The 17,046-nt window shown below is 31.6% G+C and overlaps 1 protein-coding gene across 1 annotated transcript; it reads right to left on the bottom strand.

Moving 5' to 3' along the window:
• Positions 1 to 377: 377 nt before the first annotated feature.
• PLMT (phospholipid N-methyltransferase) lies at positions 378 to 2,904 on the bottom strand. The gene is made up of 2 exons (XM_022921370.2): positions 2,538 to 2,904; positions 378 to 868 (listed from the first exon to the last, which is right to left on the bottom strand). The coding sequence occupies exons 1-2, from the start codon at positions 2,780 to 2,782 to the stop codon at positions 619 to 621; spliced, it is 495 nt and encodes a 164-aa protein (XP_022777105.2). The 5' UTR covers positions 2,783 to 2,904; the 3' UTR covers positions 378 to 618.
• Between the last annotated feature and the right edge of the window lie 14,142 nt (positions 2,905 to 17,046).

Genomic DNA, 17,046 nt, shown 5'->3' with positions numbered 1-17,046 from the left:
GTGATTGACACTAGTGAGTCAATGAATCTCAAGTAGGTTCTGGTAGATTTGAGGTCAAATTACTGTCTGTTCATGCTCTGAAGCTAGTTACCAGAAACCAAATGCTGGTGTAGTTTCCCAGTCTTACAAATACGGTATCCAAATCAATTCAGTCAGCGCACATCAATCAGACAAGGCCACCGGCATTTTTAGCTTCAGCATCTTGACAAACATGATTCATTTCTGCTTACAGAAATAATCATTGTCCAAACAGAGTGAGCTTATTCAAAATCAGAACCTCATAGTGGCAACTTATTTTCAGCCAAAAAAAGAATAAAGAAAAAGGAAAATCTAGAGAGTAGATACACATGAAAGACTCTAATCAACACAAATGCATATAGGAATAACACCTTTTCCACCATCCACTGTATTAAATTGAAAAGTCATACACATTTAAGCAAAGTTAAAAGTCATAACAAATGCTATTCAAAAGGTGATTCTTCATAAAATAGCAAGTTTAAATGGAGCAGGAGCTTAAATTGTAAAATACCCATAAAAAAAAGAAGAGTATCTTTAGCCAATTGTTACCATGGCAAATTCTTCAAAAATCACTAATTAGCCAACTGCAACCTCCTGCAATCAGGATAGAGGCTTTGCGCGTGTAGCTGGATTTTCTGTTGATTCGACGTATATCATAAATAGATAGCCCAGTGACCAGAGGAGAATATATTGGAAGGGTACCCAAGACAGACATGCAACAAGACTCATAATGCTTCCAACATACTGTGGATCTCTAATGAACCCAAAAGGGAATTCTGTTACCCAAGGAATATTCTTTCCAAAGCGTACACCATAGTAAGTGCCAGATTCACCAAGCAACTGATACACCCTGTAAAACTGAATATCAGTTAACTGCTAGAGGTAAGATCTAGACTAGAAGCAACATAGCACCAAATCAATTCAATTCAACCTAACAACCTAAATCCACAACATAAAGCTGCTAATATACCCCATAAATGACATTCAAGAACAACATGATGTACGTAGAAATATAAAGTAATAGCGGTATATCCATATCAATTCAAGTTAACCTATCACCCAAAATCCACAAGAGAAAGACTAAACGGAAGATAAAAATAATTTATTATATGAAGAGTACGAAGGGCAATAGAGAAGTACCTTGCATAAGTGGTTTTGCTCCTACAAATTTAGTTTCCAGCATGACAAAAAATTAGTAAATTCCTAATGAACTACCTAGAGCTTATCAAGTAGACATAATTAGAATTCCCATGGAATTCATTTTCTAGAATACGGTCATCAGATTCTTTTGACACTACCTATGTATAGTTACATAGCAATGTATAGTTTGACAATGATTGTAACTATGTGATATCACAATTAGCAATGTATAGTTACAAGCTAAATCAGAAAGTCCAGTGGGAAAAGAAAACAGGAGAAAACTTGGATGAAGAACAATAAGGACCAGTTTTGCTTCCATGATAAACATAATAGTTTAGATTTGGAGTCTTTCAACATCAAATAACCATTGCTCTAGGCCTCCCAGAGAAAACCATAGCATAATGCAATACAATCCCCACCCAACAAGTCAATCTACCTGTCACTACATCTTACTACTAAGGTCTAAGATATCATCATGGGAAGTAAAACAAGCCACCATAATAATAGAAAATAAAAACTAACGAGGCAAACCAGTCTAACGGCGATGCCTCCACATCTGCCGTTATAGTTGAATGAACTCACTCCGGAATTTCATGATAGAACTCTAGATGATCAAATAGTCAGATCAAGAATATTATCTGCATGCCCAATCATTTGCCACTACAAAGGAAAGCACAATCTTAATCCTCTAGGATAAAATGAGAAGAGTAAAAGCTGACACTAAAGTGGTTTTGAAGCCCTATCATATCCCAAAACAAGCACGTAAGAGCTGAGGACTTTCCACCTAGGGGAACCACGATTCAAAGCACTAAAATGAGGAAATTTTAGGTCCAGTGTCACTTTATCACCTTCTTTAAGCACCTTCAACTTAAGGTTCTTCAACTAGTTTTACTTCTTAATTGTTTCTTTGCTCCTTTAACTAGGAATATTTGGTATTTCAAACTAAAAACCTCATAGACTGCATTCCCCAAAAAGCACTGTTGAAGGCATAAGCACCATATAGCTTTTCCCTCTATAATGTTGGTTTCTCTTCCTCACTTTTCCAAATCCTTTCTTTTCTTTAATGGCATACCTAGAAAGGTTTTCCAATTAAGCAATCTGATAAGTTCTGAAGATAGCTCATATATCCAGATCCTAAGCTGACTCAGGGATGAACCCCAGAGATCAAACTGTATTTTCTTTCATATTGAGATGATTTCACATTCGTTCAACACAATATATCCAGCAATGTAGTAACTCACAGCTTTACGAAAATGAAGCTCTGTTCCATCTATATTTGGATATTAAAGAAAATTTTGCCCACCCAAATACTGCTAGAAATGCAAATTCCAAACCCAATAATAGAAGGAAACGTAACATAAAAATATAGAGCGACTGACCTGAAGTTGAGGAACTGACCAAAGGCAAAGAAAGGCCAAAAATAAAGAGGGGGAGGCCAAGAGAGGGAACAAACTGAAAAGAGAGAAATGAACTGAACCAGCTTGAAGAAATGGGATGCGAGGGCCATTACCTTAGATGGATCCCTTCCTTTCCCACAAAGGTTCACCCATGACTGTGGATGTCTCCATAACAAGTAGTAAAATGGGAATGGCACCAACACCCCTATGCCTGTCAAGATCTCCATCTATTTTTATTGTTTTAGTCTTTTTTGTTCTACTTCCTTGTTCTTGGGGGACGTTGAGAGTTTGAGAGTTCCCAATGAAGAGTCAAAGAAACGCATAGGAAACTGACTCTTCGATGTTATGTTAGGTTTCTTTATGGGTTTTGTGAAGGTTTTTGTTGGAAATGGACGTGGGCCTTCTTGGAATGTTACAACTTGTGCGTGCTTTGAACTTGCTGTATCGACGAAGTGGGAGAGCCTGTTATGACCAACTGGGCCACAACTAACCCATTGCCATTTATAAAGCTTTTTCCAATCTCCAATTATAAATTTTTCAACTCTCATAGTTTTTCTTTTCATAATATAAGATACGGGCGATATGCGCGTTTACAATTGATTTTAATTTCATTAATTTAATTTCATTAATAAATTAATTTTATTAATTATCAAAAATGATTTTTTAAAAAATTTTATTTTTGATTAATTTAATTCAAAAATTAAATTAGCTAAAATTTTAATCGAAATATAACAAAAATTTTTAATATAAAGATAAAAACATATGAAATGATCACTCATTTAATAAATTGCAAAAATTTTTAATTTAATACTTTAGTATTTAAATATGTTATTTGATTGTTTGATTTAATTTGTTTCAAATATAAAAAATAAAGAGTTTAAAATATAATTTAAGTTAAATATATTTTATTATTCAATTAATTAAAAAAATAATTGAACCTATCAAATTAAATTTGAATTGTTAATGTTTGAAACTAATAAATCATGTTCGGTTAATAAAAATAAATTAATATAATTTGATTTTAAATTAATCAAAAAGATTAAATGAATACTCACTAATAAAAAATTCGATTGCAGCTCTTTGATGCACCAATCATTAATTCACTGCTCATGTGCCTTAAATCTTATCTAAATTCACATGGAATTCCATATTAAATTCTTGATATAATTCCATGTTAAATATCAAACAGTAAACGTAAATCAAATAAGCAGTGCTAAACTGAAAGTGTTGCTTTTGTATGAAACATAAACACAAAATAGAAAGTTTTTTTACAATTACAATCAAGTAGAGATTAGAATCCTTTCATGAGCAAGTAAGAAGAAGAAACTAAAAGAGCACCTGGCTTGAACTTGAACAGGACGAACCTGGTTTGTGTTATTGTTATAGCTAATCATGGCATGGATCGATGACCCAATGCTTATCCAAATCAAGTCGTTTGGTGATGTCTTGATCAAAGGACAAGACAATTGTTCATGTCTGAGATATTAATTTGGACCATTAATTGCATGGATAGGTGGTTTTGATCAGTTCCCTCTCCACCACATTGAACTTGTCTTTATTAGCTCATTTCTAACATTCCACTCAAATTGCCATTTCCCATCTTTCACAAATGCTTTAATATCACAAATTAAATTCTATAACATCCATCACTCTAGAAGTTGGTACACTTCTTTTTGTTTCTTTCAAAATGAGTAAAATTCTAGATTTGTATCAGATTGAATTTGGACCAAATCAATGAAAAGATTGAGACTATATATCAACCACTTTCTATTATATTATTCAAGTAATGAACAATTATAAAACCATTGTAACATTGCTAATTCTCTTTCATGAATATTTGTGTAATTAAAACTTGAAAATTAAACTAATTCGCATGCCATCCCCTCCCCCCCCCCCCCCCCCCCCAAAAAAAAAAAAAGAGTGGTTGGCACAAAAATCTTTATATTAATTAATATCATCTATAAGAAGTTCTCTATCACTTTGTTTCATGATACCTCTTTTGATTGTATATAGAATTATAGTCTCTTACAGAAGGATAATATTATTGCAAGTTTATTAATTTCTTTCTCCATATGACTGATCTCATGCAATTGCATCATAATTGTGTTCTGCAAGGCATGACAGGAAAAAAAAAAAAAACAATTACTTGAAGCCCAAGGTTTGTAAGCTAGTTAGGCAATCCTTCAATGGCTAATTTGATCTCTCTTTTGTAAAAGCAAACTTTAGTTTATACTCTTTTTCTATTTTTATATCACTTAATATATAACCCCTCAAAGTTCTTTTAACTTGAGATAAGATCTGATTTGGCCAATGATTTGAATTCAGATTCTTATTCCCCAATCAACAGGTTTGATAATTGTCTCTTATTCTCTAATTAATAAATATTCAAATTTACTTTTCAAATTATACGTACCTTGGTTTGAAAGAATGTCACTATAATCAAAAAATGTTAATGTTCATATCAAACTTTTAATTTTAGTGATTAAGATTTAATATCTAGTAATTTAAAAAAGGTTGTTCAACTTTTTTTGTTCTTTTTATGTTCTGATCTATTAGAATATTTCCTTAATTTATATGAAATTTTTGGTCTATTGAAGTCTATCTAGTTTTTTTTTTATATATATATATAATTTTATAAATCTTGATCCTCTAAAGGAACAATCCCTATAGAATGATAAATGAATAAATGTTAGTTAAAGAGGCTTCCACCCTTTACTAATTATTAATAATGCTAAAGCACGGTGCCATAAATTTCCTTTTGTCTTTGCAGCCCTGTTTTATAGGAAAATGAGCTTCATAGCTGTTGCTTTTTTTTTTTTTTTGGGTGATAATTTAGTATTTTAGATTACAACAATGATTATAATTGATACATAGGCAAATACAAAAGGGACCACAAAATTCTTTAGGTTAAGGACCACACATAACTCCATGTGATGCCAAGTGCCAAGAAAAAAGCCAATTGCTTTTTTCCAGAATCATTAAAAACGTTTTTATATGGTTTAATCACATAAACAATACCTTTGAATTTCTGAAAGTTTGCATGTCTATCTCTATTCTTTTGTGCAATTGATGTTGCTTTTGAGATAGGCAGGAAAGCCTTTGTAACATGCATGCACAACTCTCACTGGCATTTGCCATTGTTTATTATTTAATTTTCTTCTTTGCTTGAAAGATCTAGTTCCCATAAATAACCTATAGCGAATGTATCATTCATGATTATAAAAGGTTGGAAAATTAAACATATAGAATTTATACTTAATTTCACGCATGGGGTGGCTAGGGATGTGCCTCCCCATATTTTGAGGTTCCTAAATAATACATATTGTAATGAGATTGAAAATTGATGTTCAACTCAATTACTTCATTTAATTTTTTTAAGAGTTGTTATCCAATAAATTTGAATTTAAATTTTAGTACCTATAATTATTTTTATATCCCTAAACTATGATTTTTTTAAAAAAAATATTGCAATTAGATTTGCTTCTTTGCCTTTATTTATAACTGTTCTTCCAACTTCATTAGTGTCGCAACGGCGTTTGGACCGCTAGACGTAAAGTGTTTTAAAATCTAAAAAAAAAAAAAGAGGAGTCACCATCAATCTTTTCTAGGGTGCGATTGATCACTTAAAAGTTTATCTTTTTAATAAAACTATAAAAGCGGATTTAAAGTTTATCAAAAACATAAATTTCGATTTACGAAAAATCAAGTTAGACTCGAAAGTTGGTTACGTGTGAAAAAGTATTAGCACCCTCACGACGCCTATAAATTGGTACCATTTAATTATGTATTTTTTCGATGTTAGATGAAATAGTTTTAATTTGAAATTTAATAATAATTCCTTTCGTTTGAAAAAATAAAATTTTGCTAAAGCTCTTTATTTAGGAATATTGAGAAAATCTTTAAATTAAAGAATTATCTTCAAATTCTCCAAATCTAGGCAAAATTTAAAATAATTCTTTTCGCTTAAGATTTAACATAACAATCTTTAAAATGAAATAACACTCTTTATAGAAGATAATTGTTGGTGACTCTCTAACATCTAGGCAGAGTACTAAAAATTATTTCCTTCTGAATATTATTTTTATTTTTTTTAAATTACACATTTTTAAAAGTAAGTAAATTAAATTAAAAAGATATTTTATACGAAAAAGTAAATGATGGTGTTATCAGGTAACAAGTAGAAATTAAAGATAGAGAAATGCAAACAAGTGCAAACAATAACAAATAAATGCATGTAAATTAATAGGTGTTATGTATAATGATGAAATGCAAACTTCAAATTGGATTCTTAAATATAATGAGACCACCTTGACTCTCCAACATTTAGGTAGGGCTTAGGTGCGACTATTTATATTTAAAATCTCATTTTATTATTATTCTTTTTTTATTATTAAACAATTATTAACCCTACTATTAAAGCAAATTAAGGACTCATGAGAAAAACTTAATGGAATAAGATTTCTTTAAATACCCCATCATCTAGGAGGTAATCGAAAACAAATTACTTCACTTAAGATTTTCGCACGTATCCTTAAAAAATTTTGAAAAGGTTTTGAGTATAAGTTTAGGTTGAAGTTTTAAGATTTGGTGAGTTTCGGCAATGATTCGAGATTTTATACCAAATTTGAGGTTTTTAGAATTTTGGATTTTAAGGTTTTAGATTTCAGGGTTTATGATTTTAGATTTTAGGGTTTCAATTTTAGGGTTTGAGGTTTGAAGTTTTAGTTTTAGGTTTAAAGGATTTAGGGTTTTGATTTCAGGTTTTGAGGTTTGATTTCAGGGTTTAGAGGTTTGGAGTTTAGGGTTTCAATTTGATGTTTTGTTTTAGAGTTTAGAGGGTTTCAGGTTTTAATTTTAATTTTGAAAAAAAAAAAACAAACATCTCTAAAAATTCTCAACATCTAGGCAAATTTTCAAAGTAAGTTCAATTTTTATGATTTTTGAAAATTTATTAAAAATTTTTCATATATTTCCCTTTTTATGAAAACTTATTTTTAACAATAACATTAAATTTATTATTAGTATTATTATTATTATTAATTTTAAATTTTTATGCCTTTTTTTAATTAATTTTCTTTTTATAATTTCCTAACATCTAGGTGAAATTATTTTTAGAAGTATGTTTTTATTCTCTCCAACATCTAGGCATGAAAAATAAAATAATAAAAAAATTTTAATTTTTATTACTATTTTTTAGATTATTATTATTTTTTTAAGCATTTTTAATATATATATTTTTAATTATTATCTTACTTGTTTTTATTTTTATTATTATTAAAATAATTAAATATTTATTCTAAAAAATTTTAAAACTTATCATGCATAAATATATAAAAAAAAAAACTCAAAATAACAAAAATAATGATATATAAAAAATTAGAAAATTCAAAAAAAAAAATACATGAACCAGATCGATCAACGTCGGTTCAGCTAGGTCGAAAATAGGGGCGACTTAGTAAGTAGTTCGGTTGAACTGATTGAGTGATGGTTCGGCACATATTTCAATTGAATTGGTTCAAGGTTGGTTGAACGACGTCGTTTTAGGTTTTAAGCTTTTATATATAACTAAAAAAAAAATTTTGGGTCATTCTTCTTCTGTTTTAGAAAAAAAAAAAAGGGTCAGAGCTTTGGGGAGAGCTCCAAATCTCCTGTCATCTAATCGTCGGACCGTCGCGCCGACCGTCGCTTGGGTCACCGTCAGCGGTGGTCACCGATGATTGACAGTGATCAAAAATTCTAAAACTGACCGGGAGGTTCCTTTTAACCTCTTGAATTCAGATCTATCATCCTTTTCACGAGAAGTAACTCCGATCATTGTAGATTTGGGCTTGAAGCTTTTTGTGTTCTTTTCTTTCCTTTTCTTTTTTGTTTTTCTGTTTGAAAACTAACCGATGCCTTTTTCTTTGGTGTAGGTGGCTTGGCGCTAGGTTCCTCCCTACGAGGAGGAGTGTGTTTTTGTTTTTGTCTTTTGTTCTTTTTTTTTTTTTTTGTTATTATTTTGGTTATGGAATAGTTTGGGGTTTCTGAGGGTGGCAAAGAGCTGTGTTTGGTTTTTTTTTAGGTGTGAAAGTTTTCGCTTTTTTGGAAATTTTGGGGGTGTGTCCGAGAGAGAATAGAAGGGGATGAAGTTTAGTTCTTTATAGAGTCTGATCTGTGTTGGTATGGGTGTCTTAAGGGCTATAGGGGGTGGCTGTAGGAACGACCGTAAAAGTGGCTGTCCAGTCTGGTCACATGGGTCAATGGTCTGCTAGGACTAGGTAGGGTGGCTGGATCAGATGGGGTCAGGTAGGAGGCTGAACATGGGCAGCAGCGACGTCGTACCAGCCATTTGTTTTCTATCTTTTCTTTTTTTTTAATGATTATGTTAATGATTTTGATTTTTAATTTTTAATTTTTAATTAAATTGATATTATTATTAATATCATTATTAATGTTCTTACTATTAATATTAAACTAAAACTGAAGATAATAGATCCGAACAAAATTCGATGTCTACAGCTGTCCCTCTTTGCACATTATTGAGAATCAAGAATAGGGTAAAGACAAAGACAACGATTTTGTCCGGAAGCAAATTATGAATTTTTTAAAAGTTTTTTTTTAACCACAAGTCAAGTGATAAAGAAAACGATCGGGACGACACCGCAAATCGAAAAATAAAAAGTCAATCGAGACAACACCGTGAGTCAAAATTAAAGAATTGATCAGGACAACACCGTGAATCGAAATTAAAGAATCAATCAGGACAACACCGTTAATCGAAATTAAAGAATCGATCGGGACAACACCGTGAATCAAAATTATGCCCGGAGATCTTAAAGATTCTGCCCGAAGATCTTAAAAATCATGTCCGGAGATCTTACAGAATTGATCGGGATAAAATCGCAAGTCAAAAAATAAAGAATCGATCAAGATAACACAACGAATCAAATTTATATTGGGAGGTCTTAAAGATTATACCCGGAAGTGTCAGAAACCATGCTTGGAGATCTTACAGAATCAACCGGGATAACACCGCAAATAAAAAAAAAATCGATCGGGACAACACCGCGAATCAAAATTATGCCTAGAGGTCTTACAAAATTTATCGAGATAATACCGTAAGTTAAAAATAAAAAATCGATTAAGACAACACAGCGAATCAAAATTATGTTCGAAGATCTTAGAAATCATGCCCAGAGGTCATACAGAATTGACGGAGATAACACCGTAAGTCAAAAATAAAAAATCGATCGGGACAACATCGCGAATCAAAATTGTGCCCGAAGATCTTACAGAATTGATTGTGATAACATCGTAAGTGAAAAAATAAAGAATCGATCGGGATAATACCGTGAATTGAAAAATAAAAAATCAATCGAGACAACATTACGAGTCGAAATTAAATAATTGATTGGGACAACACCGCGAATTGAAATTAAAGAATCGATTGAGACAACACCGCGAATCAAAATTATGTCCAGAGGTCTTAAAAATCATGTCCGGAGGTCTTACAAAATTGATCGAGACAACACCGTAAGTCAAAAAATAAAGAATTGATCGAGATAACACCACAAATCGAATTTATGCCTGGAGGTCTTAAAGATTATACCTGAAAGTTTCAGAAATCATGCCCGGAAGTCTTACAAAATCGATCGGGATAACATCGTAAGTTAAAAAATAAAAAATCGATCAAGACAACACCACGAATTAAATTTATGTCCGGAGGTCTTAAAGATTATACCCGAATATTTCAAAAATTATCATAACGTCTAGATCTAGGGATCTATCGCTAGACATTGACTTAAGGAGTCACCACTAATCTTTTTTATCTAGGTGCGATTGGCCACTTAAAGAATCTATCCTTTTAGGGAACACCTAAGTTTAAGGGTCCCTAAAAAAATAGGTTCGGGTCTACTAATCAGAACAGGATTCGAGATTTCGGTTACGTGTGAGGAAGGTTATAGCACCCTCACAATGCCCATCAAAAGATGGTACCAGCCTAATTTTATGTTATCCAATAAGCTTTAAAAATTTACCAACTAATTAGTTATTGAAAATTATTCTCAATTGACTCTAATACTTTTAGCAAAAAATTGAGAAAATCTCATCACCTCAAGAGTATGCAAGAAAACTACTGTTTCACTTGCAGAGGCTCCATCGTCAGATTATTTAACATTAAAGAAAATTTTGAGAAAATAAAAAAGAAAGAAAAAAATGATTGCTTTTGTGCATGAAAAATTGATACTTTCAACTTTTTTTCAAAAATATTTTTTGAAAACTTTAATTTCGAAGAAAATTGATACTTTCAACTTTTCCTAAAAACCTTTTTTTTGAAAATTTTATTTCTAAGAAAAATTGATACTTTCAACTTTTTCTCAAAACCTTTTTTTTGAAAATTTATTTTTAAGGAAAATTAATAATTTTAACTTTTTCCTAAAAATATTTTTTGAAAACTTTAATTTCGAGAAAAATTGGTACCTTCAACTTTTCCTTAAAACTTTTTTTTTAAAAATTTATTTTTAAGAAAAATTGATAATTTCAACTTTTCCTCAAAACCTTTTTTGAAAATTTATTTTTAAGGAAAATTGATACTTTCAACTTTTTCCCAAAAATATTTTTTTTTGAATTTTATTTAAAGAAAATAAAATAATAAAATAAATAAAAATAAAAATATTAAATAATTATAATATAATAATAAATAAATAGATAAATAAATAAAAACATGGGAACGGCTCGGCTTGGCTCGGTTTGAGGAAGAAAAACGGCTCGAAAATGCGGCTTGGCTCGGGAAGCGACTTGTACTCGGGTTGAACGTGGATCGAAAGCGGGTCGACACTCAGGTCGGGTCGGATTTTGGCAAAACGCGCGGATCCTATGGGTTACTTAACATAGAAACGATATCGTTTTGGAGAGGGTATATAAGGTTGATTACTCTATTTTTTTAGTAGAACCCTCTTTTCCTCTCTCTCTCTTCCTTCCTCTTCTCTCATTTCTCTCTAAAAACTCAAAGAACTCCGGTTGAATACCCGCTGAATTCTGAAAATTTTCATCAAAATTTGAGTTTTTTGTCGAAAGTTCACCGAAAAACTGATCAATTTCTAGAAATGGTTGTCGAAAACTAAGAAGTTGATCGAAAACTTCAAACTTGGTCGGAATAATCGTCAAAAAATTCAATCTTCGTCGAAAAATTCAATCGAAATCTGAAAATTTTCCAGAAATTTCCAAAAAAAAATTCGTAAAAAATTTCTCAAAAATTCTTCACCGATTCCTAGAGCTATTTTAACGCCTCTAAACCCTTTTTCAGCTTTTAAATCTTCTCTGTGTCTACATTTTTCTCTATCAGCCAGTATCTCTTTTTTCTCTGTCTCCTCTTCTGTTGATCCGTGAGTCTATTTATAGAGATTGATCAGAAGAGTTTCTGATCAATCTCAACTCCTCCTTGGATTGATATTCAATCATTGAATCCAATATGGACTCTGATTGAATCCCTATTCACGGTTGGATTTTTCAAAATTGTTCCAATCTCTAGTCGAAAAATAAAAAAATAAAAAAATAAAAAATATATATTAATAGATAATTAAAAGGAAAATAATCAGATAACAGATAAATGAAAATAAATAATAGATAAATTATAATATATAAATAGATAAATACTAATAAATACATATATATAATAATATATAAATAGATAAATAATAATAATAATTATAAATATATATTAATAAATAGTAATAAATAATAAATATATAAATAATAAATAAGATACACAAAAGAAAAAAAGAAGAGAAAAAAATATAAAATATAAAATAAAAATATAGAAATATAAAATACAAAAATAAAATTAAAAAATAATGGGCCTACCCATTTGGACCAGGCCTAATTAATCCGGGCCTGAACCAAATTGAGTGTCTATAGCTGCCCTTCTTTGCACATTTTTTGTGAAACAAAAATTACGTAAAGACGTAGACACCCATTCAAAACTCAACTCCACCTCTTTTTTCTTTTTTTTTTGTTAAAGATTTGATCAAAACTCCTCTAAGCAGAGGCTCAACGACTTTGAAAAACATAAACAAATGCTCCTTTAATCAGAGGCTCAACGACTTTGGAAAGATAAACGAGGCTCTTCTAATCAGAGGCTCAACGATTTTGGAAAGATAAACAAAGCTTCTCTAATCAGAGGCTTAACGATTTTTGAAAAATAAATGGCTCCTCTAATCAGAGGCTCAACAACTTTTGAAAAAATAAATGGCTCCTCCAATCAGAGGCTTAACGACTTTGAAAAGTAAATGGCTCCTTGACAATCATGTCCAAAGGAGTTGAAAATCGTGTTTAAAGGAATTTCAGGGGATTATGCCCAAAGGTCTTCTAAATCAACCCTGATACCAAGAGACATCCTCTTTCAAGGATTAGGAACTTACCTGACAAGTTTTTTCTCAAATTTGAAAATGTCTTCACATCTGTCTTCTCTATGTGGGATTTTAGAATACTCTTGCTTCTTGAATTTATGTAGTATATGTTATGCAATGCATATGAAATTCAATGCATGTTATGCAAATGTTAGCTAATTAACTCCTATTCAATTGTGGTACTCAAGTTTCTCAAGCTCTTTTCTTGAGCATCAAACCCTTTGATTCTTCAAAAACTAGATTACGTTACTCTTCTAAAATCGAGCCAATGTAGCTCTTAATTGTCTCTTCCACTCACATTCTTCCTGTAAGAAATCTCTTTCCAAATTCAATGTCCTTATCAAGAACTGAACATCTTGATTCTGCCTTTATCACTCTTGACTTATTCAATGTAATGTAAAAATCTTTCATGCTGTTATTCATTCATCAATCATTATTTCAAACTCAAAAAGTAAGAATGCATTTGTACATTTCTTCCATTGTAGGGTATTAGGAAGAAAAGAATATAAATGGTTGAGAAACAGTCACCAGAAAAAAAAAACATAACGAGTGAAATAGAATGTCTTTTATTAGCAAAATGTTGGCAAACTTTGGCCAAGTGTGGGGATAAAGCCCAAAAATGAACAATCGGATAATCATGATAACATATCTCAAGGTTTTTCTGAAAACCCAACCCTTTGATGTATTTAACAACTTGGAGCTCCTCTAAATTGCTAGTCTCCATGCCAACGAATTTTCAAATTCGATGCTGTATTCTCTTTATCTAAGCTACCTTTTTAGGTTTTCAACTTAAACAAACCCCTATGACTCAAACTACCCTTTTAGGGTTTTCCCTTAAGTCCTCCTTTTTCATTCACTTTTTTTTTCTTTTCATTTTCTTCTTTTCATTTTTTTTCTTTTTTCATTTTCATTTTTTTCCTTTTTTTTATTTCAAGCATAGTATTTCTTCACAGCATTAGAATTTATAGGATGGGATAAATCATTTCTATCCATCTCAGTCAGTATCAACGTTCCACCCGAAAAAGTCCGTCTCACCACATACAACCCTTTCCAATTCGGAGTCTATTTTTTTCTACTATCGTACTGGATTGAGAAGATTCTCTTTGAGACCAACTTTTCTTCTCGAAAGCAATGGGGTTGAATCTTCTTATCATAAGCCCTCATCATTCTTTTTTAATATAGCTGACCATAGCACAGTGCAGTCAATCTCTTTTATTCTATAAAATTTAACTGTTCATAGCATTCTTGAATCCATTCAGCTTCTTCCAACTTAATTTTTTTTAGAACCCTCAAGGAGGGATCTTCACTTTCACTGATAGTACAGCTTCCATCTTATAAACCAAAAAAAATGGGATTGTCCCAGTAAAGGTGTGCACTAATATTCGATATGCATGCAGTGTAAATGGTAACTTCTCATGCCAATCTTTATAAGTCTCGATCATCTTTTTCAAAATCATTTTTATGTTCTTGTTGGCTATCTTAACTGTCCCATTCATTTTTGAACAGTATGGTGTCGAGTTATGATGCTTGATCTTGTATTGAGCACATATTTCTTGCATCATTTTACTATTTAGATTCTTAGTATTGTCTGAAATAATTTTCTCTAAAAGTTCATATCTACAGATGATCTCTTTTTTTATGAACTTACAAACTACAGATCGTGTTACACTTACATATGATGCTGTCTCTACCTATTTTGTGAAGTAATCTATCATCACAAAAATGAATCTATGCCCATTAGAAGCCTTTGAGGTGATAAGACCAATGACATCCATGCCCCACATTGAGAATGGCCAAGGTGGTGCCATAACATGTAAAGCAAATGGTAGAGCATGGATCTTATCAGCATATATCTAGCATTTATGGCATTTATGAGCATAATCAATACAATCACTCTTCATTGTCAACCAGTAATACCTTACTTTCATGATCTGTCTTGCCATCTTATGTCTACTGGTATGTGTCTCACATATTTCATCATGCACCTCTTCAATGATTTTTCTCGCTTCAACCTTACTTACGCACCATAGTAATAGTTGATCCTGACTTTTTTTTATACAGAACATCCTCATCCAGGAAAAAGCTCATAGCCAACCATCGGATGACCCTTTTATCATTTTTTATTGCTTGAATTGGGTATTACTGATCCTTAACATATTGTAGGATATCGTAATACCAAGGCTTCCCATCTCTCTCTTCTTTTACATTGGAGCAATGAGCTAGCGTCTCTTTAACATCTAGCTTGAAGAGCTGAATGTCAGTATTATCATTAATTCGAATCATTGTAGCCAGAGTAGCCAATACATCAGTAATCAAATTCTCTTCTCGAGGTAAGTGGTCAAACTAAATGTCTTCAAATTATCTTATCAACTCTAGAATATACTTATGATATGGAATGAGTTTTGAATCTCTCATCTCTCATTCCTCTTTCAATTGATATATAACTAGAGTTAAGTCTCCGAACACTTTTAATGTTCTCACTCTTCTATCTATAGCAGCTTACAAGCTTATGACACATGCCTTATATTCAGTAATGTTATTTGAGTAATTAAAATTTAACCTTACTGTTATAGGACAGTATTGTTCTTCTAGAGAGATTAGAATTGCCTCAATTCTATGTCTCAAGGTATTGGCAGCTCTATCAAAATACATTTTCCAATATTTTTTCTCATGCTCTCCTTTCTCCAGTTGGAAAATAGTCATTAGGTCTTCATCAAGGAATTCTAACTTCATTGGTTCATAATTTCAGTAGCACGATCTACAAGGAACTTTGTTATAGTGCCCCATTTTATTACCTTTTGCTTCACATATATAATATCATACTCCTAGAGCATTACTTGCCATCTAGCAATTCTTCCAGAAAAAGAAAGCTTCTCGAAGATATATTTAATTGAATCCAATTTTGCTATGAGCCATGTGATATGATAGAGCATATACTGTCTGAGTCTTTTGGTAGTCCACGCTAATGTATAACATATTTTCTCTAATAAAAAATACTTAGATTCATATTTTATGAACTTTTTACTCAGATAGTAAATAGCTCTCTTCTTTCAGCTAGACTCATTTTGTTGTCCCAACACACATCCCATTAAATTTTTACACACTATCAAGTATAGAATTAAAGGTTTCCCTGAAACAAGTGGCACCAACACTGGAGGGTTTGACAAGTATTGCTTAATTTTATCAAATGCCTATTGACATTCTTCATTCTATTTTCCAGGATTATTCTTGTGGAGAAGCTTAAATATAAGATCACATTTGTAAGTAAGCTGAGAGATAAACCAAAAAATGTAATTCAATCTCTCCAGAAAACTTCAAACTTCTTTTGGTGTACTGAAAGGTGACAAATTCTGAATGGCCCGTATCTTATCTGGATCGACTTTAATTTCTCTTTCACTGATCATAAAACCTAGTAACTCCCTTGACTTTACCCCAAAGGTGTATTTGGCTAGGTTTAATTTGAGCTGAAATCTTTTCAACCTCTCAAATAACTTTCTGAGGTTGGTGACATGATCTTCATCCTCATAAGACTTTACAATCATATCGTCTACATACATCTCGATCTCTTTATGCATCATGTCATGAAAGAGTGTTACCATGGCCTTTTGATATGTTGCCCCAATATTCTTTAACCCAAAAGGCATGACCTTATAGCAAAAGGTTTCCCACATAGTCACAAAAGTAGTTTTTTACATATCATTTATAGCCATTTTTATCTGATTAGACCCTGAAAAACCATCCATAAAGGAGAAAATTGAATGCCTAGCCGTATTATCTACCAATGTATCGATATAAGACAAAGGAAAGTTATCCTTTGGACTAGCTTTATTCAGATCACGATAGTCTACACATATTCATACCTTTTTATCTTTCTTAGAAACTGGTACTATATTGGCTACCCACTCTGGATACTTAGCCACTTGAAGAAAACCTATATCAAATTGTTTCTTCACTTTTTTTTTTATATTTAGTAGCATTTCAGGCTTCATTCATCTCAGTTTCTGTTGAACTGGCTTACATTCTGGCTTTAGGGGCAATCTGTGCTCCACTATCTTCGTGCTAAGCCTTGGCATATCCTGGTAAGACCAAATAAATACATCTATGAA

Source organism: Durio zibethinus, chromosome 26 (assembly GCF_047325235.1).
Source record: "Durio zibethinus cultivar Kanyao isolate XHJ-2024 chromosome 26, ASM4732523v1, whole genome shotgun sequence".
Lineage (NCBI taxonomy): Eukaryota > Viridiplantae > Streptophyta > Magnoliopsida > Malvales > Malvaceae > Durio > Durio zibethinus.
The sequence above is the reverse complement of the archived record's forward strand: the minus strand, read 5'-3'. Positions and strand labels throughout refer to the sequence as shown.

Excerpts from the sequence above, each read along its gene's own strand:
- PLMT (XM_022921370.2), bottom strand. The coding sequence starts at position 2,782 with ATGGAGATCTTGACAGGCATAGGGGTGTTGGTGCCATTCCCATTTTAC. Across the intron at positions 869-2,537 it reads GGTCAGTTCCTCAACTTCAG|GGTGTATCAGTTGCTTGGTG; the intron begins GTCAGTCGCTCT and ends TCAGTTTTACAG.